Here is a 26,724-nt window from a genome sequence, read left to right as displayed (position 1 = left end):
TGTGTCGTTCATGATCGATTTGTTCAAAAAAACTAGTTCATTTGCCGCGAACGCGAATGAGCTCGTTCATTTTCTGAAACCGTTACATTCACGCACGACGTAAAAAAACCCCCGCTCCCGCGATGGTGTTTTACACACATTATAAAACATACATTAACCACTTTAGCCCTTATACCGAGGCTATTTGAAAATAGCAGATCTACAAGCTCACGACGCGTCGCGGCGCATTGTGAGCTTGTAGATCGGCTATTTTCAAATATGTTAGTACTTTTACTTTTGGTACTTTAAGTGTATATTTCGATGCCAATACCTCTGTACTTTTACTAGCTAAATAGCGCTACTGAACGAGAACGTGAACGAATCATTTGAACGAATCATTGAACGTGAACGAAATCGTTCGTTCACTGAAATTAACCTTTTTTTCCGACCACCGTCTGCTCATTCGTTTTTTATGGTCGGTGTAGGGGGGGGGTATGTTTAATCACTGCTTCTGGTCACACTGAATGAAATACATGCATTTCCTTTTGGGGAAATGCATGTCTGATATGTTTCATATTCATGTTTGATAATAACACCATTTAAAAAAATTACGTCAACCTAACGTGAACCCTGGCATCCATATTTCGGGCAAATATTCCAAATTTGTCAAAAACAAAAAACGTTCTAGAAAGCATTCGGTATATGGAGCCGAAAAACCCGCATTCCCCACAAAACAACGGTCAGCGAACACTTCTCTCCTATAAGTGGCATTTCTGTGTGAACCGGTGTTCCTCCTCGCCTCCCACTCATCGTGACATGATGATGTGGCCCGTTGGGTGACCTCTGTGACCCCTCTGACCTGAGGCATGCTGCTGGCTGCAGCTGCAGTGTGCTTCTTCTTCTGAGCAGCTCTGTGCTCTTCTTCTTCTTCATTCAGCGCGATGGACACAGGAACGGTCTGCCACAACTGTCCACGTCATCAGGGTAAGGGTCAACCTAAGGGGGAGAGACACATACAATTCAGAATATTTATCGCTGGACGGTTTAAATGCCATTCACATGGATCTAAGCAACATAAAACCTCAAGACTGAAAAAAAAGGTCCTATTATGCGATTTGTGAAACAAGTGTGAAATCACAGATTGAGGCCTTCGCTTTTATTTGCCTAATGGTCCGAGACCATTAGGGTTTTATGGAAAATGATTCTAAACATATTGCTAGTTTGATCACATCAAATGCTCTTATCTTAAAAAATAATAATACATAAAAAAGCTCTCAATGCGTCGCTATCTCAATGCGTAAGGCTATTTTCGCTGCATGGTCAAAATGGTTTCATAGAAGACATGCTGGCTTCTATGGAAAACAAAAGAGCAGAACAGAAACTGAGAGACTGGTTTCTGCTGCCTGCACCTTGCACTTTAATCACCTGCAATATTAACTCTACCGTGATGAATTAGGTTTATGGACAGAACACTGCTTTTATGGACTTCAATGTGATACGATAGCAATATATGGATGTCACTTTATACATATTATTATTTTAATTGTGCGTCTGTGTCTTGTCTTTTTATGCACTGAAATTACACCAACAGAGTGGCAATAGAATGTCATTGAACGCTTGCATACGATGACAATAGGGATTCAGATTTAATAGCATCCCTATTCTGGGCATTACATAATTGATTGAATATTTGCCGAACATTTTGTGGAAATAGCCAATCTACAAGCTCACAAGATAAACTAAATATATAGGGTTTAAGTGGTTAAAGTCATGTTAATTTTGGTAGTGTATGTGTATGTATTGTATTTCGATTGAGGTTCGAGACCTCTTGTATAGGTGCGACCTGGCCGAGACGAGGCCTAAGCAAACACGTAAGCAAAAGTACAAAACGATAACAGAAATGTGCAACAGATACATAATGAAGAAGATCAAATACAAATAAAAAACAACTAACGGTTAATTATTAATACTAAACGTGAGCAGGACATGGACAACGTCTCCATTATCCGTCTCTTAGACTCTGGTAAAGAGATTAGATATTCTATTTTAAGTTCTGCCTGTAAATCATTCCACGACCAAGGACCTTGATAAAACAACACTCATTGTGCCTGCCTCAGTTAGTATAGTGGTGTGATCCATGCTGTAATGAAAGCAGAATGCCGGCACTCACGGAAGTGTCCTTCATGTTCTTTTATATCGGTAGGTTTTATATCGGTAGGTTGGCACACAGACACATTTGGGCAGAGCCATCCTCAGTGTAATGATCACGCTGAGGAAGGCTCTATTGAACTCATCCAGTAAATAAAGTAGATTATTATTTGTGACTGTGAGTTGTGCTACCTTTCTTTCTAGTGTTGTATGCTGTGCCCAGTGGTGTCAGTTCAGCAAAAGCTAAGGTATGGCAAGGTTAGGGTTGCCAACTCCCAGAGATGAAAATAAGGGACACCTATCATGGCCGTGCGGCCAAATTCTTTTGGGGGGGTCAAACCCCCCCAAACCCTCGAAATGCATAGAAAATTATGCATTATACCTATAACACAATAAAAACACAATGGTCCTACACCTGCATTAGGCTACTATTCATGATTTTTTTATTTTATCTATTATCATTATTTTTTTCTGGAGCCAAGGTATGGCACCTGCCATACTGTACCTTACCATACCCAATTGACACCCTGTGCCCTAGTTTAGTCTAGAGGTTACAGGTTGATTATCTACAACTAAGCCTGACACATTATGATTTGTAAACTAATTGATGTAAGAACACAAGGACGCCAGGATTGTTTTCCTGACGTTTTCAATGAGTAGGAATATTTGTAAATGAATGTTGTTTACCTCGGCGTAAAGTGGCGGTGGCAGATATGTGAACTGTGTGACGTATGCCAGCAGCAGTGAACCCTGGTGGTCGGCCTCTGTGTCTGCGTCGCAGCCACGCAGACAGTCCTGTCTGTGCTCCTCTGACACGGCCAGGTCGCTGTAACTGGGAGGAGCTACGACAACATGGACGAGAACGCACGTTAGAGATCTGTGTGTGTGTGTGTGTGTGTGTGTGTGTGTGTGTGTGTGTGTGTGTGTGTGTGTGTGTGTGTGTGTGTGTGTGTGTGTGTGTGTGTGTGTGTGTGTGTGTGTGTGTGTGCGCGTGCACACGCGTGCGTACCCTCAGGTCTGTCGGACTCGTCCAGCCAGCTCATGTTGCTGCAGTGGCTGCTGATGCTGGAGGTGCGAGTGGAGCAGCTGTGCAGCGGGATGGTCCCTATGACCAACGGTAAGGACACACACAGGTTCAAGCCCCCTGGGACGTCCACGTACACCTGGAACATAACAACAGACAGATGAGAGGGCTTTTTCAGCATGCAACCAAATGTAAAATCAGTCAAAATACATACAACTAAATCAACTGTAGATTTAGTCGACTATAATCTTATGATATTTAGTCGACTAAAACTAGACAAAAACTAAAACATTTCAGATGACAAAAATATAACTAAAAGGAATTTTATTCAAAAGACTATGACTAAAACTAAATCAAAATGTACGGTCAAAATCAACACTGGGTCCAATAGCAGCGCGGCTTTCCCTGTGGATGTCAACAAAGTTGACAAAATGTTTTCACTGTGGTGACATGTCCCACACACACACACACACACACACACACACACACACACACACACACACACACAATTAAGAAGGGTCAGAGGTCGTGTACTCACCACCAGATCGTATTCGACTCTGATGATGGGACAGTCCAGGATGGAGGGGGACACGGGGGGGATCTTGAGCAGCTTGCCCTCCCAGCTCTGGCTCTTGCCCTGAGGTAGCGTGTCTCCTCGCAGCTTGGACACCAGCTGCTGGATCTGCCGGGCCTTGCCCTTGGCGAAGAAGGTCTGGGTCTGGTACAGGGCGGCTTTGGGCACCACCACGCGCGACGAACAGTTCTCCACCTCGGCAAAGATCTGGATGGACTCACCTGAGGGCAGAGAGGGTAGAAATGTAAACACATTATATCTATAAGAAACATATGTACAGTAAACACTGTTTTAATGGAAAATGCTTCAAAACATATGGCTAGTTTGACCACATCAAATGCTCTAATCCAGCAGTTTTCAACCAGTTGTCCGGGGACCACCAGTGGTCCTTGAGGGGGTTCCAGGTGGTCCCCAGGTAAATGATGGAGAGTTGGTAACCAAATGGACCCTTAAAGATCTTTAACTCTTGAGAATGTAAAATGTAACAGGGGCCAGTTCCGCATTGCAGCCACCTGTAAGTGCTCTTTAAGAGCGGTTTTGAAGGAGAGTAAGGATTCACAGTTTTTTATGACTGTTGCTAGGGCAGTCCACATTTTGGTGGCATAGCAGTAGAACAAATTTAACCTCTTGTTTGAGCCAAATCTTTGTGATTTGTGGAGCTCTCGCTGGTGTTGCGATTGTGGACGTCTTTGACGTTTTTGGTACATGGGTGTCTTTGTGGTGTAGTGTATCTTGTAGACCGGGCCAATGCAAGTTGCTGTGCTCTGTCCTCTACCCTGAGCCATCCCACCTTAGTGAAATGAGCAGGGGTTAAATGAGTTGTAGGTGTGAGGCCAAGCAGTATCCTGACCAGTTTCTTTTGGGATGTCTGGAGGAGCCTTGTTTTAAGGCCTTTGTGGTGCTATGGTACCATGAGGTGCATGCATAGTCGAAGTGACATTGGATCAGTAGGAGTATGAGAATGTATTCCTACTGACCAGTGAGGAGATCCTGTACAAAAATCTTGTTCTTTGGTTGACTTTTTTTCATAACAGCAGTTGCCATTTTTTCACTGGAAAGATTTTGCCTCTAAAATACAACCCAGGTATAGGTCATTTCCTCCTTTCCTTTTCTTGTGATAACATTGTCACTCACTTTTACTGTGAAGCCGTCGGCCTTGCAGAGGTTTATTTTGGACCCAAAGTGAATGGATTCAGTTTTACCCAGGCATAACGATAGTTTGTTATCAGCGAACCAGGTGCAGATTTTACAGAGTTCCCAGCTAAGGGGCTTTTTCGACCTGACCTTTGTCCTTGTCCGAGACCAGGAGAGCCGAGTCATCCGCGAACAGGAACGAATCGCAGTCACAAGCTGATTCTTACTAGCAGAAGCTTACAACCCGGCGTGACGCGCTATAGAAACAATGCTCAGCTGGTTTCAACTTTCTTCAGCACATCAATGACGCAGTGAAGCATCAATCAAATGTTTTTATTTCACCATTTCCACTCCTCTCTCTCTCTCTACAATTCCTGCTCCGTTACGCAAATGGAACAAAAACCTAATTCTAGTCCCCTGTGCTGTTTTACCCTTTTCGTCGTCATTCCATTTGATTTCTTAATGTATGCCGTGTCGTTGAGCAATGCACACGCATGTTTGTCTTGTCGATGTCATGCCTCATTCTGTACGGCACTTTGGTCAATTCCGATGGTTGTAAATGTGCTCTATATAAATAAAGATTGATTTGATTTGATTTACGCAGTGTGGCTTGAGCAACACTCCACTCGGCAGCCGCCATGCACAGCAGTGGTGGAAGAAGTATACTCACATTTTTTACTTAAGTAAAAGTAGCAATACCACATTATACAAATACTCTGTTACAAGTAAAAGGCCTGTGTTCAAAATGTTACTTGAGTAAAAGTACAAAAGCATTTGCGTCAATCACATTTTGTAGCTTTATTCGCTGCGTGAGTGAACGCAGCATGAAGGAAGGTATTTTCACACTTGTAGCGACTGATTGAATTAATTCATTTTCATTGAGAACATTTATAGAAGGGGGGGGGGGGGTAATCTGACAGGCGTAGTAGTGCCAAGCATAGTAGTGCGGGTGCGGTCCCCTTGAAATTGTTGCATTCGTGCTCATCTCTCTCTCTCTCTCACACACACACACACACACACACACGTCAGGAAGTTCAACTGTGTTTGACCCTTTTTATACGTGACGCGTAGAAACGTTCTGTTGCACTTTCTATACTGTATGAACGTATATATATATGTAAGCAGTGAGTAAGTAAGTAAGTAGGTCAGAGAGGCTTATTGTCTATATATACACAATAAGCTATATATATATACACACACAGTAAGTCTATATATAGACAATAAGCTTATAGAGCGTGGGAGTCTATCCGACCGTTGCACAATGCGCTAGACGAGGGGTCTTCAACCTTTTCAGGCCAGGGACCCCCTAGCTGAGAGAGAGATGATGCAGGGACCTCCTCTGTTGTACAACATTGTGTTTCAGATTAAACTTCTTTTTTTTTACTTTGTCTGCTTTTTTCCCCCTCTACACCTATAGCGTAAGGCCAAAAATAGCAGATCAACAAGCTCACAACGCCTCGCGCTGCGAGGCGTTGTGAGCTTGTAGATCTGCTATTTTTGGCTAAAGTTCTCCTCAGAATAGCGATGCTAGGGTTCAAGTGTTAAAAAAAAAAATCATATCACAAAGATTTAGCGGCCCCCCTGTAGTAACTCTGAGGACCCCCTAGGAGTCCCGGACCCCCTGTTGAAGACCTCTGCGCTAGACCCCTGGGAGATGGATCGCTGAGGTGGAGCGCAGCAACACCTACCATCAGCTCCCGGTACGCTACTTACTGTATCGCACGACTTGCCGCACCCTAGCCCTGCTATATCCTCATAAGCTGAGTTGCCGGTGAACCTTGTGGTTGGAAACGGTCAAATAGTGTCACCTGACCTGTCTTATCGAAACAGATGTGAAGCACAGATGTTGGCTGGTGTTGTTGTTACCTGGAGCTTAACCTTTCCTCTCCATGTAACAGATGTGAATCCAGATGTTTTCATTACCTGGAGTGTAAAACCTTTCCTCTCTGACGGATGTCACGCCAGATGTTGGTTGGTGTATTGTATGTATTGTTGTATGTATTACCCGGTGGTGTAAAGTAACTAAGTACATTCACTCAAGTACTGTACTTAATTAAAATATTTAGGTCTTTTTACTTTAATGGAGTATTTCCTGATTTTCAGTACTTTTACTTCTACTCCACTATTGTACTCACTCCACTACAATTATTTGAAAACTTTAGTTACTAGTTACTTTGTAGATTTTGATTATTATTACAAAACATACATTAACCACTTCAGCCCTATACAGCATACATTTCGGCCATTTGAAAATAGCCGATCTACAAGCTGACAATGCGTTGCATCGCGACGCATTGTGAGCTTGTAGATCTGCCATTTTCAAAAGATCGTTATACGTTTGAAAACTTGAAATGGGACATTCTGCATAATGGGTACTTTTACTTTTGGTACTTTAAGTACATTTCGATGCCAATACCTTTGTACTTATACTCAAGTAAATTTTTAATTCCGAGACTTTTCTTACCTGGAGTGTATCCTTTCCTCTCGATCTTGGCACTGAGAGAAATGGGCCCAGAAGCACAGAACCAGCAGCACAGAGTCTTCTCTTTGGTCCCAGCCTGAGAGGCCTGTTCAACAACACCACAAAGCTGCACATTATAGGGCTGAACTATTCATATGACAACAATGCAATAGGAACTACTGCAATTTGCAGAGGCTGCAATTAATGAAACTAGGTATTTTTGTTGTTTAGGGCATTAATGGTGGATGAATCATTTGACATGGGCAGCCGTAGCTGAATGGGTAGAGAGGCTGTCTAGGAACTGGAAGGTCGCCGGTGCGACCCCTAGCCCACCCAGTCTCCAAGTGTCCCAAGTGTCCCTGTGCAAGACCCCTAACCCCCAAGTGCTCCCTGGATGCTGTATAAATAGCACCCACTGCTTAGTCGGGATGGGTGAATGTATTAATAGCACAGCTTCGAATAGTCGGGACGGGTGAATGCAAAGGGCACATTTCACATAACTCTATACGCAAATGACAAAAATGTATATCCCCCCCCCCCCCGATCTTTCAGCCTTACTTGATATGAATGGATTATATGTCTGAATGCTGATGTTTTTTTTTTCCTTACCAGCAGGAGTGGTGTGTTGATGTCGATGTGTTCAAACACCACAAACTCCTTCTTCACTTTGACGGTGGGCAGCCATGGACGGTGTAGTTCAGCTCGAACCCAGTACCTCACACTGCCGTGCTTCCCTTCAAATGAGGTGGCCAGAGGCCTGACAAGAACAACGACATAAGAGGAGTCAGGAAAGAGCTTTTATAGGGCACCGTTTGATCTACTGCAGTGGTTTTCAACCCTTTTCATATCAAGCCCATTATTTATTCGGCATTTGAGACCAAGACTTTTTACTATTTTGTTATCGTTGGATATGATTTTGTCCACAATTCCATGCTGTATTGATGCTGGTACCATAGGAGAGATAACAGGGAAACGTTGATCAAAATAACAATTCTTTAATTAAGTAATGCAGACGTTTAACACTTATTTAACTCTTGAGAGCGTAAAATGAAACCCTTACGGGTCCATTTGGATTCATTTTACGCTCTCATTTTAAGATCTATAAGGGTCCATTTGGTTACCACTGGACCCCCTGGAACCCCCTCAAGGACCCACTGGTTGAGAACCACTGATGTATATGAGGGACATTGTCATAATAGGTGAATGTTGTGGCCGAAAATAGACGGATCTACAAGCTCAGAATGCGTCGCAACATGACACATTCTTGTAGATCAGCTATTTTTGGCCAAGAGATTTGGTGCGGAGGGGAAAAAAGGAGGAGGCCCAAGTATTAGAGCCCTGAGGGATCCCGGTCTATGAAGTATATATACTGTAGGGTTTAAGAGGTTAATTCTCCAATATCCCCCCGGGACAAGCAGGGATTGCCTCTTGAATGAGCGGTAGGTAGGTCGGTGTTTTGATCCCTCCCACGCAGGAGACCCGCGGGTTCGAAACCCGGAGCATAAAACTTGAGGATGGCAGCCTTAAGGTTGCATTTGCTACACTTGCACTTTGCAGATTTGTTTCAAATGTCAAGTGCAGTAGGCCTATAAATACAATTTTATTATTATTTATCATACTTACATCTGTGGCAGGTTGAAGCTGAAAGCAAATTCGTGTACGCCTGCATGGAGGACCGTTAGGCCTTCCTCTGGGCTGTCTTCATCTGAAAGACAGAAGAACAGCCTTCCAAATACACCATTCCATGCATGGTGCACATACAGTACAGAATCCATACAGACACGCATGTGTACAAGTTCACACCTGCTCTGAAGGAACACCCGTCATTTGATCCTCGCTCTGTATATTTAACCACGTTCAACCTGGCGCTCCCCCTTTTTTTGTCTATGTCATTGTAGGCGAACATATCAAAAATGTTTTTTTCAGAATTTCTTTTGTACCACACACCACCATAATAGGATTACGGTATAAGTGACTCACATGTGATTCATTTCAAATGGAACAGCTTGAGAGCAGAGAGAGACACACACAAATGTACACCGACATCATGATTTTTTTTTTTATAAGAAAACAATTTTATTTGCTCCAAAATGTGACAGTGACAATCAATATGATTGAAGATAATAATTTTGAACGGATATTACAGCTTTTCCGAAAACTTCACATAGATAAGACCTTTATTTAATCCCTCGAGAGAAATCCAGTCATCATAATTCAGTCATCATAAAAAACCCTAAAAACACAAAAACATCTAATAAAAATAACAGGTTGTTGTACAAATACTGCACAAAAAAACATGAAACCAATCCCAAATAAATAAAGATATACGTATAAACTGTGCATGCACTACGGAGACAGCGTAACACTGTAAAGAAGAGACACACCCTGAGAAAGAAAGATGACCTTGTTCCACTTCCTCATTCTCACTGTTCTGTTTACATTTAAATTCGAAGCGGCGCTCAACCCCATCTAACTTTTATTTCCTGTGTGTGTGTGTGCGTGCGCATGCATGCCTGCACGCACACGCACGCATGTCTTTATGTTATCTTTGGCACCAGGGCTGTCGGTATCAGCCTACCCTACAACATATCTATTGAATGTGTATGTGTGTGCACGTGCGTGCGTGCGTGCATGTGCTGTCAAATCGCCGGCATGCAGTGCAGACAGAGAAGCAGGAACAGACCGGTATGAACCAGACTGTGCAGCCTCCCTCCCTCAGCCGGATACTCCAACACACACACACACACACACACACACACACACACACACACACACACACACACACACACACACACACACACACACACACACACACACACACACACACACACACACACACACACACACACACACACACACACACACACACACACACACACACACACACACACACTCGTAGTATGACCAACCCCCATCCCCTCATAGGAGGAAGTGTGACACACAGAACGACTGCTGCTGAGGCTTGGCCATTGGTTGAATTCTGACAAGTCCCCGCCCCATTTTGTGTAAGACCATGTGGTCTTGTGGCATGATGGGTATGAGGAGGGCAAACGGAGGAATGCCCCGATTTAGACTTTAGCCGCGCGCCGGTGTCGCGCCCCGGAAATAGATGATCTACAAGCCGATCTGCAAGCCGGGTCGGCTTGCAGATCGGCTTGTAGATCTGCTATATTCCAGGTGCGCGACATCGTACGCGCAGCTAAGTATACACCGCCCTTAAGGCTGCTTAACCTTTTAACATTGAAGCAGAGATGACGTTAAGAAGACACAGAAGAGTTGAGATAAAAAAGGACAAGACAAGATTGAGCTACATTCACAAGTTATTTATTTCTATTACCACCATGAGAAATGTACATGTAAAACACAAACACAAATCACCATCATAGTGCAAATACATACTGAAACACACTGAAACAAGAATGTTTATATTTGTGAGATTTCTTCAATAGTTGTGACGTTGATAAGAGAAATTGACTATTCTCCTCATGAGGTAAAACAGGTCTCAAAGTGACTCTTTTAGCACACAAACAAAAGCAAATAAAGTGGCTTCTGACTATGTATAATGTTACAAAACAACGCATTTGTTTTCAGGGTGCTGAGTCAGGTTTTGTAATGGTATACACACTGTCAGAATATGCTATATTTGCGTTGCGTTTTTGTGTTATAAAAGAATGACTTTAAGACATGTTTCAGTGCGAAACGTAAGTCAAGATGATCAATTTCGAATCAATGTCGCAAACAACTGAAGATATCTCACCAATAATATCTGGAGTTACATCATCATGGCAAGCTATAACTACACAACCCAAACCTCTAGCAAAGTGTCATTTTTTTTCTTTTACATACAGTAAATAAAATCCCAAACAGGAGTATGGCTGAAAGCAAGCACATAACAAGCACAAAATGTATAATTTCCATTGTACATGCCAGGTGTTTATTGTTGTTATTCATTCAGGTTATGAATCATAAGTAAATGCTGCTGGGCTATTGTTGCCATCTTCTGTGCAGTCTTCCTGTTGTCTCAATGCAGAAAAACTCTTTTTTTTTTTATGAAAAGGAGTCGTGTCTTTTCTTGTCGTGAACTCACTAACCCGTCACCATTTTGACCTCAATGTTTTGTCTATAGTTGCAATTAAGTTGTGTTTTTCTGCTCATGTCTTGTGATGTGTACACATGTGGCTAATTGCCTTGCTGTGTGAAGAATTTTAGATGAACCAAGTGAACCCTATACAGCATGCCTATTATGGGGGCAAACGTTCGGCAGAAATAGCTGATCTACAAGCTCAAAGGGGTATAAAGTAAGGAGGTCTAAGTATAGAGCCATGGGGGACTCCTGGGTCAACCAGGTATAATAGGGTTTAAGTGTGCTAAACGGCACATCAACGTTACAGCACAGTGTGTAGGCTATGGTCTGAGCTGGACCAGAACGAGAGAGATTAGCAATAGTTGTTTTCACAAATTGTTATTGGTTGACGGGGGCTTGACGATCTCTTTTAATCAGCGCAGAGGTTTAGAGGTTACTAAACTGATAATCTCCTCATCTACGATACGCTACAACAACAACAACAACAACACAAGGCTATACTGGTTCTCAATGTCAGGTCTGGAGACCACCAGGGGTTAAAATTGACAGAAATGAGGGTCTGTAACTCTGAGAGTGTGTACATATTTGTTTTGCAGCCTCTCAGAGTTACAGTAAAATACCTGAGGCCGATTCCACAAATGCCTTCTAAATCCTAAAAATCCAACTATATGTTGCTATATATATATATGTATATAGCTAAAATCTAAAATGACACAGATGCTTTCCGGGTTTTAATAGGTTAACCCAGGTTATTCCATGGCTTAAAAAATGCTTATCAAATTGGGGCGTCCTTGATATTGGGAAGGTTGAAGAATCATTGTTTACATACACTATCTATCACATATAGTGAAGTGTACTTAACTTCCTCATGAAATGTGATGTCACTAGTGCTGACATCCTAAGAGCAAACACACTCCGCAAGATGACAGCTAGCGGCCACTTTCTATGCACACATGAGCTTGTCATTTAATGACTTATAACTGAAATTTAAAGTTACCTTCAGGCTACTGTCGGCATATCACATTCTAGCTTAATATGTGTGTGGGAGAGAGAGAGAGAGAGAAAAAGAGAGAGAGAGAGAGAGAGAGAGAGAGAGAGAGAGAGAGAGAGATGCTTGTCTCAGTGGTGTAACCCCTCCCCTCCCCTTTCAGTTCCTGCCAGTTTGTGAACAGGTTTGAACCGCTTCTAACAAAGGGAGTTGCCTGAAGAATCATAGATAGGATAGCCTCAGTTCTTTTATTTTTTTAACCATAATTACCAGAGTTTTTTTTTAATCCCCAGCATTAACTGCTTTATAGGCCTATACCTGTAGTCATTGTAATGTGTTCTAAATCTTTGTAAATCAACTTGAAAAGAGGGGGGGGGGGGGATTCTTCATTATGTCAATATGCCGACTGTAAAACTCTCAAAAATCGGTTAGTTTTAGCCGGTAACTATAATTGTTATGACCGGGTAACTGATATAACAATTCATTTGTGCCACAATATTGTTTCACCATCTCCATTTAAGGTGACTGTCTTTAAGCTTATCTATTGCATCTTTTAGTGTCAGCTGTTGTCGCATCATCAGGACCACTAGAATGTAGGTCACCTCACCACTTCAGAAACAACATAAAGATTGTTTGCAATAATAATAATAATAACAGCTAGAGAAGGAGAATCCCAGTTTGAATACAAACAATAAATAAAACACTTTGTAAAACAATCCACAAGCCAGTATTAGGGCCAACATTAATACTAATGTGTCAAGTATAGCCTTATACATAATTTAGGCCAATAGCCCTATATTCTTGCATCACTGCAGTAACTGTGGTATAACAGTTATCACAGCCCGACTCTGAGAGCATACAAATGTAACCAAATGGACCCACTGGTGTCCATTTGGTTACATTTGTACACAGTTATAGCCTAACTCTGAGAGTATACAAATGTAACCAAATGTAACCCACTGGTGTCCATTTGGTTACATTTGTATACTCTCAGTTAGGTTCGTTATAACTGTTATAACTAATAACTGTGTTATTACACAGTTACAGCCTAACTGAGAGTATACAAATGTAACCAAATAATTTGGTTACATTTGTATCCTCTCAGAGTTCTATTAAAATAACACTGGGGGCACACAAACACACCATCATCACCACTAGAGCACCCATATTCCTTACCTCTCTCCTCTCCTATAAGGGTGTCATGATGGCTAAGGTAGTCCACCTCCTCGGTGTAGTTCTGCGTGTAGGCGGTGTTGGCGCCGGCGTTGCGGGACTCGGTCCAGCGGACCTTGGCCACGCCGCGCGCGGTGATGTCCAGCCGCCTGACCCGCACCTCCCCGCCGGCCACCTCCACCACCACCCGGCCGGAGACCGCGTCCCCGCCGGAGAAGCACGCCGGCATGCTGTGGCTCATCTCGTCCGGAGAGGGAGGACCGTGGTGGCCGTCGAAGTGCACGGCCAGGGTCTTCACCTTGGCCAGAACCATGACGATTGATGATGACCCAGAATGTTATGTCCAGATAAAAAAAACGGAATAACCGCCAACCTCCCCGATAAAAAGGAGAATAAAGTTAGTATTAAAGGCTGATTTTCTCCACACGACGCCTTGGACGCTCCCGTCCCTCCAGCTGGGTCACCAGGGTCACCAGGAGGGCCAGCATAAGGGTCAGGGGCTTCATGAGGCGTTGGATTGTCATCTAAAAGTTTGGGTTTGTCAAGTCAGTCACACACCGGGTGGTTGGATAATACTGCTCTTATGATGGTCTGTCACTAGAACTGTGTGGCGCTCTCTCTCTCTGCCCGTCTCTGTCGCTGTACTGCCCCTCTCTCTCTCTCTCTCTCTCTCTCTCAGTCCCCGTCTATGTCTCTCTCTCTCTCCTTGAAGGAGTCAGGTCTGGTCTGTGCGCAACAACAGCCTCCACTGAGCATGTGCGTACAGACGGGAGGGGTCATATAGCTTACACACACCGTTTCTCAACGTGTGGTCTGGGGGCCAACCAGGGGTCAACAAAAAAAAAACGTGCGAAGCCTAGAAATGGAACCAAATGAGTTAATGCCTGCCCTGGACCCTCTTTAGAGTTAAATAAACCTTTTACAATGAAGATTGGGGTCCCTGTAGTCCTGACTTATCAGATGTATATATATATATTTATTTTCTAGAGTTTAGGATGGATTTAACAGCATGTGCTCCCAGATTAGGCTTTTCTGGATTTAAAAGCAACAACATGGCTTTTGTTTTTTTTTACATGTCGCCTACTACACGTCTACATTTTGGGTCAGAAAAGTAGGCTACACCACAAACTCACATGTTCACAAGCACAACACTGGATAAGACAATACTAAACCTCACTCTAAACTAACATAATAGTTAGAACTGGACCAAACCACAACGAAGCAGCACGAAATCATCTGTCAGGCAGTCTTTAGTCTCTGGAGCTAGTTAGAAAGACAAGGCTCAGCTGACAACATAGGTGTGTCCATTCAGTGCAATCAGGCAGGGAGAGGAGAGCTCACTCAGGGCAGTTGGAGAGAGGGGAGGGGAGGAGTGGATTGGAGTGGAGTGGAGTGGGGTGGGGTGGGGTGGTCAGAAAAACACACAGGGCAAATAGAACAAACAGGGGACACTGGACAGTTGGTGTAAAGTCACTATAAGTACACTTATTCAAGTACCGTACAGTTCAATTTTGAGGAACTTTTACTTTACTGGAGTATTTTCAGTACCTTTTTACTCCACTACAATTATATGAAAACGTTAGTCACTAATTACTTTGTAGATTTTGATTATTATTACAAAACATACACCTAACTACTTCTTTATATTTTGGTCATTTGAAAATAGCTGATCTACAAGCCCACAATGCGTCGCGATGCAACCCATTGTGAGCTTGTAGATCTGCTATTTTCAAACGATTTTAAGTGGTCTTTAAGTACATTTTGATACCAATACTTTTGTACTATTACTCAAGGACATTTTGAATTCTGGACTTTTACTTGTACCAGAGTATTTCTGCATTGCAGTATTGATATTTTTACCTAAGTAAAATAAATTAGTACTTTTTCCACCACTGACACTGGACAGGGAAGGGCCTAGCCTTGGATCAAGAAATACTATCATAGTATGATAATAGTCTTCTTGATCTAAGGCTAGGAAGGGTCTAAATCAGGGGTTCTCCAACCTTTTCATGTTAAGGACCCCCAAATGAGTATATATTTGGTCACAGACCCCCATCTTAAAATAAAAATGTGTGCTTAGGGACCCCCAGAAGAGAATAGATACATGGATAAAGTGGTTGAAATTATCGTGATGCAGAATGAACTAATTTTGCTGGGGACCCCTGGAAAGACTTGTTTTCTATTGGATGACACTTATTACATATAGTTATAGTTGTCTTGTCTGTCTGGACAGATATGCCCATACATGGATGCCTGACATGATCACAGTACGTTCCCCTCTAACTTCAAACAGTTTGATTTGAATTGAACAACATCCATTTTGGCCCATCTCCAAATGAGTCAATACATTTTCAGATTCACATGGCGCTCTGTGAAGACAATTATGTTTAGATTTGGTTAAATGACATCCGTGTGTCTTGTCTTAAAGTACAAATGGAATATATGGTCATTGTTCCTGTGCTGTCAGTCCATATTTAAAGAAATCACATTGAAACAAAACACAAACCCTTTAACTCAACCAACACACATTATTTTGTGCTTAGTATTGAAAAAAATAAAGGAAAAAAAAGAGAATACCCATCTCACCTGAATAGATGTGATCACAGATGAGGAATTAAATGATGATCTCTTAAACATATAAATGTACAATTGTATAATCTCTTATACAATAAATGTAAGCATTTCAAACTCCTCAAACCATTACAACTACAAAGACATTTAAGTATTTATTTATTTTTATCTCTGTCAGGCCGGAACAGAATGTTTTGTTATGTTTTCACCCCTGCCCGTCTGTGTGTCTGTCTGTGTCTGTGAACAGCTAATAACTGGAACCACTGGACCAATAGGCGCCATGTGAAATATTTATTGAAGTTGATCGATGGGACAGTTGACATACAGAGATTGTGTGTAATTGCATTAAAAATGTGTGTGTATATAAAACAGCCATATATCATAAACGCAACATCCAGTCATACCCACATTGGAATCTCATGTTGAGCAGGATTTTCACTTCTGCCCTTAGGAGACGCCACAAACACAAATAGTTGAGGCAACTCCGTGTCCTGACCGCTGCACCCCACGACTGACAAAGCCGTGGGTACTAGGCGAGCAGGCCTGGCGGAGATCTGCACTCCGAGGAGCGCATTTTCAGAGTTCCTTTTTGAACGTCACAAATATTCAATCACAGAAGCGGCAAGCTGCCTCGAGGCGCGAGGATGATCCCAAAGACGTAAAGAAGTCCCATGAGCAGGTTGAGCCTGGCCGTCTTCTGTGGGATCTCGGCATAGCACCTGCGGCGGAACAGCCTCTCCAGGGGGAAGGCCATGGGCACGGTGAGCAGAGGCAGCGCCATGCTGACGGTGTGGTGCGTGGCCAGGATGCAGAGCAGGACGTAGGGGACAAAGAGCAGGTGGGCGTAGAGGACATAGGACAGCGTGGGGCCAAGGAGGATGGCCAGCGTGACGATGCCCGCCCGCTTGTCGGAGTCCACGTCTCTGGTGTTGTTGCTGTGGAGGATGGCCTCCGTGTTGAGGGCCAGAGGGACGGCGTAAAGCAGGGGCAGCGCCAACGACAGGCGGCCCACTTGCACAGCGTGCGCAAACATGACCGCCAGCGGGCCAAAGGTGATCAGGACGACCACGTCCCCTAGAGCCACGTATTTGAGACCGATGCCTCCGGTGTACAGGAACGAGCCGGAGAGCCCTCCGAAGTAAATGAGGGCCAGATGCTCCAGTCTCAGCGAGGAGAGAAAGTACAGCAGAGTGGCGCACAAGCACCCCACGGAGTACAGCACCGCTCCGAACGTGACCACCTCCTGCGGGGCCAAGATCTCGTCCACCAGGGTCCTGTCGTCGCTCTTCTTGTGGTCGATTCCTTTGGAGAAATCGTAGTAGGTGTTCACGAGGTTCCCCGCCCCGTGGACGACCAAGACAGCCATTGCGCACACCATCAGAATGACCAAGTCCACAGAACCCTCCACTTTGTATGCCAGGGCACTGCCGAGCGCTACGGGCAGCAGAGAGGCGCTGAAGCTCCACGGTCTCAGCGCCAGCACGTAGGCAGCGCACCTGTGCCTCATGTGGGTGGTAACGCGGGCCGCCCTCGACGTCCGGCGGTGGTTCTGCGCCACCGTGTCATTCAAACCGGTCTGCCGTTGTTGGCCATTGTGACCATTTGATCCAGCTAACGCAAACGTTTCTGCCCAGCTTTGTGCCTGTCCGTTGGTCATTTCTGTGCCAGGATGGTCCCAGGGTGTATATACCAGCAGTGCTCCCAAATTCCAAAGTGTTTCTTTCCTTTCCCAGGTGGACTGTTATTTGACGTTCTTTCAAATGCGTACACATCCAAACCACGGAACCCTCTTCATTTCACGGTGTGGTACTGGTTGTGCGCCCTGCACCTGATGACGGCCGCCATTTTCTGCAGCTCTGACGAGTCCGACGTCACATTACTTACATCACAGTACCGACATCACATTACTCGCGCTGATGTTGTCGTGGAATAAATATACTAATACTTATAACAAAATATAAGGAGAGTACAAGATGTGATGAGGCATTCAATTCGTCTTAATAGGGATCCCTAGAAAACAACCACCTTCCAGCATGTGAGATGATTGAGTCTCCAGAACACAGGACATGTAGTTACTTTTTATACACTTTACTCAAAGTAGGAGGGGTGAAGGCTGTCACATGGTAATAAGGAGGAGTAAAGGCTGTCACATGACCAGCCAGCCAGCCTCCTGACTAGATCATATTATTACAATGGGACCAGAGCCTTCTATTAGAGAGTTGCGCCAATGAGGGGTCAGAAACAGCGTCGGTCACGTGGTTCATGTAGCTGGAAATAGTGACAAGGAGCCGTCGACTTCAATGCATTCCATGAACTTCCGGTTTAGGGATTTGTCACTATTTGCCAATGTATGTGTATGTAGAAGACCTGGCCCGAAGAAGTGAACGGAGTTGGCGTAACTCTCTAATAGATGGCACTGAATGGGACCATCCTGTTTGAATGATTACTGTGATGAATAAACAGAGAGTAAAAGAGAGTCTCACTGACACCCTGGTCAGAACAAAAGCTATTGATGTGCTAAAGGACCCTGGTCAGAACAAAAGCCATTGATGTGCTAAAGGTTTGATTAAATCGACACAGGGCGTCAGACCACACCCACCCAGCTAGATCAGTTGTCAGGGCAATCAACATACAATTCGAGAGAAATATGACACAAATGAAACAATATTTCCCACTACAATGTCATAGATGACAGACATACTGTATACACACAGTGATGACGTCATGAAAACATATTTTTCTTCTATGCTGTAGTTTGATAGTAATCATTTCTATAGAGTGTTTGTTCAGTAACAGGCTTCTCCGGCGTCGCTTTAGCAAACAGAAAATACATTTTCAGGTGGGATGCAATTTACAAACAAATCAGAACTCTATAAAGACAATTTATCAGCTTGTCATCTCGTCCAATTGTATTTGTTCATTCTTCATCCTGTACAAGTTCTCTCTCCTGATTGGATGAAATTGGCATCCTGACCTGGAAATGTACTCTCTTGTTTGCTTTAAAAGCTGGATAGAGCCCTGTATATATATATAGAGCTATTTAACACACTTATTTGAACAAAAATATATCACGTAGAGCACCTTTAACATACAAGAACAAAAAACTCATTGTTCATATACAAAGAATAGAATAAAAACATGAATTCATTTATTTACAAGGTATTATGACGAGCACTGTTACTCAAAGTGAGCTCCGGGGACCACCAGGGGTCCCTTATTCGTTCCTTTTGTACACTCAGAGTTAGATTATCACTGAGGATTTAAGTAAGCAAAAATAAATAAAAATACTATCAAGTGGGGGCCGTGGCCTAATGCATATCAAACTGGAGATCCTTGAAATTAAAATATATAATATAAATATATAATCTGTACATTTAAACTGTAGAAACGAAACGCCAGGTAAACAAATGAGCCTAGCATCTGTCTAAATTACATTTCAACCTTTGCATACGACTGCATGGTCGTCAAGGCTAGGTCAAGTGCTACGGGCTGAGGTGGAGTCTGAAGAGGTGAGTCTTCAGATTACGGCGGACAATTGGGAGTGAGTTTGCAGTTCTGACTGCAACGGGGAGTTTGATCCACAGTTTGGGAGCAAGAAGGAGAAGAGTGGGACGTGTGGAGTGTTGTCCAGAGTGTTTTAGGGAAGGTTCAGACAGCGGGAGGGAGGGGTTTGTAGATCAAACTGGAGATCCTGAAATCTCGGGGGTCTTGGGCTGGATGAGCGCCAGCTCACCCTTCACGTAGTTAACGTAGGTGTTTACCTCCGCCAGCCGATGTCCCGTCCGCTTCACTTCCTCGTCCCGTATCCCCTCCAGGAACTCCACCAGCCACTCCCTGATGCGTGTCGTCAGCTCTTCCTCCCGCTTGTTGATTTTCAGCAGGCGGTTGTCGTGCCAAGCTTCCATCGCGGCGACCACGGTCTCCTTCTTTTTGAACAGCATTCTCACGTCGATAGGCAGGTCCTTGAGCTCGTTGGCTTGTACCTTCCGCACGGTCTCCACGACGTTCTTCGTGAGCTCGTCATTGGTCTTCTTCTCTTCCTCACGGACCAGCTCGAATATCCCCTGGGCCGTTTCGGTGAAGTTGTCGACCATTTCCCCTATTCTCCTCCCGAGTTCTTTGATGAGGGTCGCCAGCTGGTCCACCAGCTGCATCTCCAGGGTCATGAGGCTGTCAAAGAAGAGTTTCATCTCGTCGTTGTACTGCAGCCGCTGGTCTTCCAGTTCACGATCGTCTGTCACCTCGTACATCTCCAGCATCCTTTTTTTCCTCCTCAGCTCAAAATCGGTGACCACCTGACCCGCTACCTGCTGGTTGTCCGCCACGGCTGCTTTCAAGCACACGTAGAAGGCCTGGATCTCGGCCTCTCTCTGCTCCTGCTCGTGCAGGCCCGTGTCGAAAATCTGCGTACACTGGTCGTGGATGACAAACTTAAACGTTTGAAGAATACCGGCCATTCCGGGCGCTTCGGTCCATTTTTGTGCCTCTTCATCATCCTCGATTATGCTGTCGTACAAGTAGTGGTCGTTCAGGTACTCTACGAAGGCATCCCTGTGCAGCTGCACCGGGTCCACCAGGCTCTTTTCGTATAGGATTTCTTTGTCTCTGAGCATCGAAACAATTAAATCATATTCGCCAATGGCTTTTATTGCCTCCTCTGACACCCTATCGATTAGCCTGTAGTCCAGGTAGGACAAGGTTGGCAGCCTGGAAGCAATGACATTTTTGTAGTCTAGTATGTCACAGACCAGGTTTCCAGCTAGATTGAGACAGTGCAGATCCTTGAATAGTCGGAGATATTCCACATTTTCTAAATCCTTCACCTGGTTCATTCCAATGGAGAATATTTGGAGGTTCTTGAGCGAGTCCATGTTCTCGAGGACCGAGAGCTTGTTGTTGTACAGACTCAGGTCTTCCAGCCTTACCTGAGATTCCAAACCTTCAATCCTCTCTATGTCGTTGAAGGATAGATCGAGGCATCTCAGATTGGTGAGACATTCTAGTCCCTCTATCTTCCCTATGTTGTTGCTGTTAAGCTGGAGTTTGGTCAGGGATCTGAACTGCTGTAAACCTTCGATCTTCGGAATGAACCTGTATTCCAGCCGTAGCTGAACGACTTCGTGGAATGGTATGGCTATGTGTGCACCCTCTTTAGGCTTTTGTGACTGTATGGCGTCCGTCAGAAGCTTGTCATCAATGACATTGATCGGGTCATCTTTGCCCAGGTCTTCCTCTTCTTCTTCACCTACGGAAGACATCCTAGTATGAAAAGCTCAAACGCAAAAGAACTCACCCTTAAGCCCAACTACCTGTGGTGAATATTCATGGTGGAGAAAGCAGCTCAATTAATATACCTTACTGTGGTTGGTGACGTCCGTTCATACGTCACAGGCTTTGTTGGCCAATCAGGGAAGCTGGTTCAGGTTGCGTATAACTGGGCCAATACAACACCTCGTTATGAAGTGATATATATATCAACCCTGTCGGATGGGAAACTTGTATATGTGTAAAGCTGTTACTTTTCACCAAAAGGGAAACAAGAACCTAACCCTAAATTGAAAATTGGCTAACATGTAGCTGTAATCATGCATGAAGTGTTTGTATATATGCTGTACAAATACATATTTTAAAATAAGACAGTGCTTCACCTCTTCAACTCATCAAGCACTTTTATTGTGCCACATGATACTAAATGATAATACTGTAGGTCTAGCCAATGTAAAAAATGATTTTATTTGTATTTTTGTACAAGATACAAGATGTTTTGCAGTCAATACAGAAAGTCGTTTTGTGCTAAAGGAACAATCTCAATAGCTGTGGTGTAACTAGACCAATTAATACACAGACAAAAATAACACTTTAACCACTTGAAGTCATGCTGTGTAGCATCCATTTTAGTCGTTTTTTTTGTGACACATCTACCTCTGGTAGCTCTGTTGGAACTGTGATTCCCAGAATTCAGTTCAAAAAAGAAGGAGAAAAAAAGAAAGAAAAACAACACAGAAGAAGTAGGCCCTACCGTTCCATAAGAAATGCTGCAGGTTCCCTAGTGCCGAGATTATTTCAGAGAAAGTTTTCCGATAGATGTCCGGCGCCTGCGTGCCAGGGGCAGACACTCGTGAATAAAAATACACATTTATGTGGAATGGTTATTGAGAAAAACAACAAAACAGTGAAAGAGCATAACAAAAATAACGTTTGTTTAATTGAAAAAAGTGACACTGTATGACTTCAAGCCCTATATACTTCATTATAATATGATGACCAGCGAAAATAGTCGATGTACAAGCTCAAAGCTGCATCTTTGGAAATGTTTTGAAGATTTTCGCTTATAATCATGCCATGCCCAAAACAGGGACAGGCAGAAACTAAACGTGGTTAACGGTGGTTCTACTTTATCCGCTAAACATTTTTTTAAAGACTTTCTAAAGCTTGGTCTATGAACAGCTTCTACTGTAGATGCAGCATACATGCATGAAGTGCCCACACAGTACATGATTATACAGTCTATATAAATGCACTTCAGTATCATAGGCTCCCAGTCATGCAACACAGTTATACAAGACATACATGAATAATAACCACTTGTATTCAACAAGACATGCAGGGGCTGTTTATTCTGATCTCATCTGAGTCATATGATATATGATGACCAGAATGACATAACATATATATATCTATATATATTTAACCCATTAAGACCTGAGGCGATTCTTAAAAATGTTTTCTAAATCCTAACATTTTTTTGAAAAAAATCCGGAAAATATTTTTTCGAGATTTTTCAAAGATAGCAGATCTACAAGCTCATAGCGCAAAGAAATCTAAAGTGACACAGATGCGTTCCAGGTCTTAATGGAATATATATATATATATAGATATAGAGATATATACATATGCGCCCCTGCTGTAATGCTAAAAATAATAATATTGTAGTGTTATTTCAACAGGTTGAAAGAGCAGGGAAGGGAGCTCTTTGCACGATGACACAACATTCAGGATTCCTACTTCATAATTTCATAATTGACTGGCCTACAGAATGGAAGGTATAGGCATTGTGGTGATTAACAGGATACATACATACAGGTACAGTAATAGTCGGTACATTGTCTAGTAGTAAAGTGACTTCATGCTCGATACGTTAACACAAGTTCATTCCATTCATTTGGATTTTTCTGTGAAACAATGGGGTCCAGCTGCTCGTTTCGTTTGGGAGAAACCTTTCGCTCTCTGTGCCATATCAAATAGTGCCCACACTTCCTCTTTGTAATGTAGTTTAAAAAGTTAGCACCTTAATTATATCGATGAATATTTATTACAACCTAATCACAGAAGGAACATCTTTGACTAGATAATTAACTTTTAGAGCTTTAATTAACCACTGCAGCAATCACGATAACGAAGGCGTTTCAGAACTTCTCGCCTTTTGGTGTGCATTTTTGAAATGCGATCGTTTGCAAAGGCAATAAACTAAAGCTTCTGAAACGTATTGCGTCCGTGCGAATGTTCCTTTTGTGAGTATGGATGTTTAAGAATTGGCATGAATTTAAAGTCTGATTCATACTGAAAATAGCCAATCTACAAGCTCATGTGTTGCATAGCGACGCGGTGTGAGCTTGTAGCTCTGCTAACTATAAAGTAAGCATTAGTCCTGTGGGTTGAACGTGCCAATCCTTTGGTCTTACAGCAGACATGACACCTTTAAGAAAAAGTACAAATCAATTTTGAAATGATGGTATAACACTACATAGTGCATGTAAAATACCTTCATAGCATATATACTGTACATCATTTGCATATTTCACACACATTTATATCCTCCTGAACCCTAACAAAGACAAAGGTGCTGTTACTGAGGCATGGAAAGCCTGCTTAGTGTGGTTGGTGGCAGGTACAGTTTGCTCCTATCTCGCAGCAATACAACTAAGATTCCACAAAAAGGAAAAAAGATATATTTGCTCATGACTCTTGGTAAGAGTATGACAAAGTTACTGAAGTAAGTAGTGTTCTGCTCAACAAGCAAAAGACTAAAGCTATGTATACACACCAGGGGCACTATTTCGCTTCACAACTAGTATTCATATAGTTGATGACTCATTCATACAGGCTGATGCCTTTGTGTTTGGGGGGGGGGGGGGGGGGCATCAAATATATGAAGCATCATATTACAAAAATATAATAAAAATCCACAAGCTTCTTTTGTAAAGAAAACATACACAACAAACCAACCACAGACATCACAACCAAAAAACACACAAAAAAAAAATCTAAATACAATTATGGGTATAAAATAAAGGCTTTATATCCACATACTATTCATGTTGTTTGGGGATGTACTTTGATGACAAAAGATGTATTTTCAGGCGAAATGACCGCACACAAAAAACCCCGCCCCCTGGTGTGTAAAGGACCTTAAAAGGAAATCTTCTTAAAAATAAAAAAGAATATATTCATAAATAAACAGGGGTTTCTTTTTTTTTTTTTTTTTTTACACTTGTTCAAAGTTTGAACATCATTTACAGCAGTGGTTCCCAAACTGGGGGTCGGGACCAGGGGGGGTCCCCAAATAATTATTTTGGGGGGTCCCCAGATGATTATCTTAATGTGCAACATTGTTTTCTCACTCAACAGTAAACAAACCAACATACAGTATAAGTGTATACAGGCTATCATTTCTAAAGTTAACAATTTAAGGACTTTTAAGACCTTTTTAATACCAATTAAATTGGCCAAATTGTCAAATACTACCTAAGAAAGAGGCAACCATTGTGAAAATAGCCGATCTACAAGCTCACAACACCTCGCAGTGTGTTGTGAGCTTGTGGTTCAGCTATTTTTTACAATGTTTATCTGTGGAACCGAGTCAAACTAAATGTAATGCCTACAATTCCAAGTGCTTGTCAGGGTGGGGGGTCCCCAGTACTACCGTAATATGATTATTTTGGGGGGTCGCGGGCTGAAAAGTTTTGGAAGCCTTGATTTACAGCATGACGAGGTGGTGATGATCAGGAGCTGATGTGAGGGCGTCTGCGTTTGCTGGGACTTTGCGACGACGGGTCGACCTTCAGCTCGCTGTAATGCATCTGAAATAACAGCAGAACACACAGTCAGTCAGTCAGTCAGTCAGTCAGTCAGTCAAACAGCCAGAAAGAAACAGACGCATAGCCTAACTGACAGTGTTGCCAGATTTCGTGAGAGAAATAAGCAACCAGGTCTATGAAAACAACCCCAAAAGAAGCGACTAGGCCACATGAGCACTTTAAACCTATATACATCGGCTATGTCTTGGAAAAAAAGCAAACAAACAGCAAGAATGTGGTCTGACCGTCTGACCTCTGGAGCTTGTTCAAAAAGCTGCGGCTCGTCTGGTGTTCAACCGCCCCAAGTTCTCCCACACAACCATCCTTCTCCGTTCTCTACACTGGCTCCCCGTAGCAGCTCGCATCCAGTTCAAAACCCTGGTGCTAGCCTATAGGGCAGTGAAAGGAACAGCTCCTTCTTACCTCCGGGCTATGGTCGATGCCTACACCCCTGCCCGACCACTGCGACTGATTGCCTTGTCACTCAAGGGTCCTTCTGGCCGATCCACACGGTCACGACTTTTTTCTGTTCTGGCCCCACAGTGGTGGAATGAACTTCCCACTGATGTCAGGACAGCAGAGTCACTGCCCATATTTCGCCACAGGCTGAAAACCCACCTCTTCAGGAAACACTACCCTTCCTCTCTGCCTGGCCTACTTGTTGTTAACTAGTTGTACGAACGCTTGTTTTATTGTTGTATTGTTTATTGGATCTTGTTTAGTCGATACACTTATTTGTTTTAGCTCCTGCTCATTTGATTTTGCAATTTTGTCTCATCTGTTTAAGGAAATAGGTAGCTGATATATTGCACTTTTACCTTAGCGGTAGGTATACTCTTGGTTGCTTGTTTTTGCAGAAAATGCACTTAAGACTTCTGGTGATTAGTAGTTTTCGTTCCCTACCTATGTTGAATGCACTTATTGTAAGTCGCTTTGGATAAAAGCGTCTGCTAAATGACTGTAATGTAATGTAATGTAATGACTAGTCTAACTCTGAGTTGATGGCTTATCATGTGTGTGGCTATTGTTCTTGAGGTGATAATTAATGGCTGCTGGCGACGGAATTCACACATTAACTCTACGACCTGCCATTCACTTCATTGAACGCAGGTCACTGAATTGAGTACTTCATTAGTATTCAAATTGCGTGTCATAGCACAGCAAAATCTTGAATCTTCAATACAGTTTGTGTCTTCAATGCCAAGTTAATACTATTCTGTAATAGATACAGGAATGCTCGTTGTTAACACTGCTATTATATCTGATGATAAGCCTAACCAGCATTTATTTATAACAATCCTTGCACTATTCTATGGTAATAACTTTGCATTGAAAATGCATCTAAGGCTAAAAGCAGCTCCGAAGTGGTTGAGTTGGTGATTAACATTAGAAACAGTCAAAAATCAGTACAAAGCATGTTGTAATTGTACTCAGTGTTACTGTGAAACTGGGCCTGAGTGGGCCTGGCCGAGTTTGTGCAGGGCAGAAACGTGCAAAAAGCGTGCACAATC

At 43.0% G+C, this 26,724-nt stretch overlaps 3 protein-coding genes across 8 annotated transcripts in view; all 3 read right to left on the bottom strand.

Annotated features, from left to right (window-relative positions):
- Positions 1–251: 251 nt before the first annotated feature.
- Positions 252–14,209, bottom strand: LOC311038178 (arrestin domain-containing protein 3-like). The gene is made up of 8 exons (XM_084047558.1): positions 13,569–14,209; positions 8,944–9,025; positions 7,930–8,077; positions 7,324–7,426; positions 3,690–3,946; positions 3,137–3,290; positions 2,815–2,969; positions 252–975 (listed from the first exon to the last, which is right to left on the bottom strand). The coding sequence occupies exons 1-8, from the start codon at positions 13,876–13,878 to the stop codon at positions 913–915; spliced, it is 1,272 nt and encodes a 423-aa protein (XP_083903684.1). The 5' UTR covers positions 13,879–14,209; the 3' UTR covers positions 252–912.
- A 2,537-nt stretch (positions 14,210–16,746) lies between these two features.
- LOC311037367 (ubiA prenyltransferase domain-containing protein 1-like) lies at positions 16,747–17,793 on the bottom strand (the record flags this gene model as incomplete). The annotated part of the gene is made up of 1 exon (XM_084046493.1): positions 16,747–17,793. The coding sequence occupies one exon, from the start codon at positions 17,791–17,793 to the stop codon at positions 16,747–16,749; it is 1,047 nt and encodes a 348-aa protein (XP_083902619.1).
- A 4,519-nt stretch (positions 17,794–22,312) lies between these two features.
- LOC311038162 (multiple C2 and transmembrane domain-containing protein 1-like) overlaps positions 22,313–26,724 on the bottom strand; it is a 46,205-nt gene continuing 41,793 nt past the window's right edge. For all 6 annotated transcript variants that reach the window (XM_084047524.1, XM_084047525.1, XM_084047527.1 and 3 more), the window contains one exon: positions 22,313–25,216. In XM_084047524.1, coding sequence (XP_083903650.1) covers positions 25,139–25,216 — 78 coding nt within the window. In that variant the 3' untranslated portion in view covers positions 22,313–25,138. The remainder of the gene's footprint in view (positions 25,217–26,724) is intronic.

This window comes from Gymnoscopelus microlampas, assembly GCF_963454915.1.
Source record: "Gymnoscopelus microlampas genome assembly, chromosome: 21".
NCBI classification, from domain to species: domain Eukaryota; kingdom Metazoa; phylum Chordata; class Actinopteri; order Myctophiformes; family Myctophidae; genus Gymnoscopelus; species Gymnoscopelus microlampas.
The sequence above is the reverse complement of the archived record's forward strand: the minus strand, read 5'-3'. Positions and strand labels throughout refer to the sequence as shown.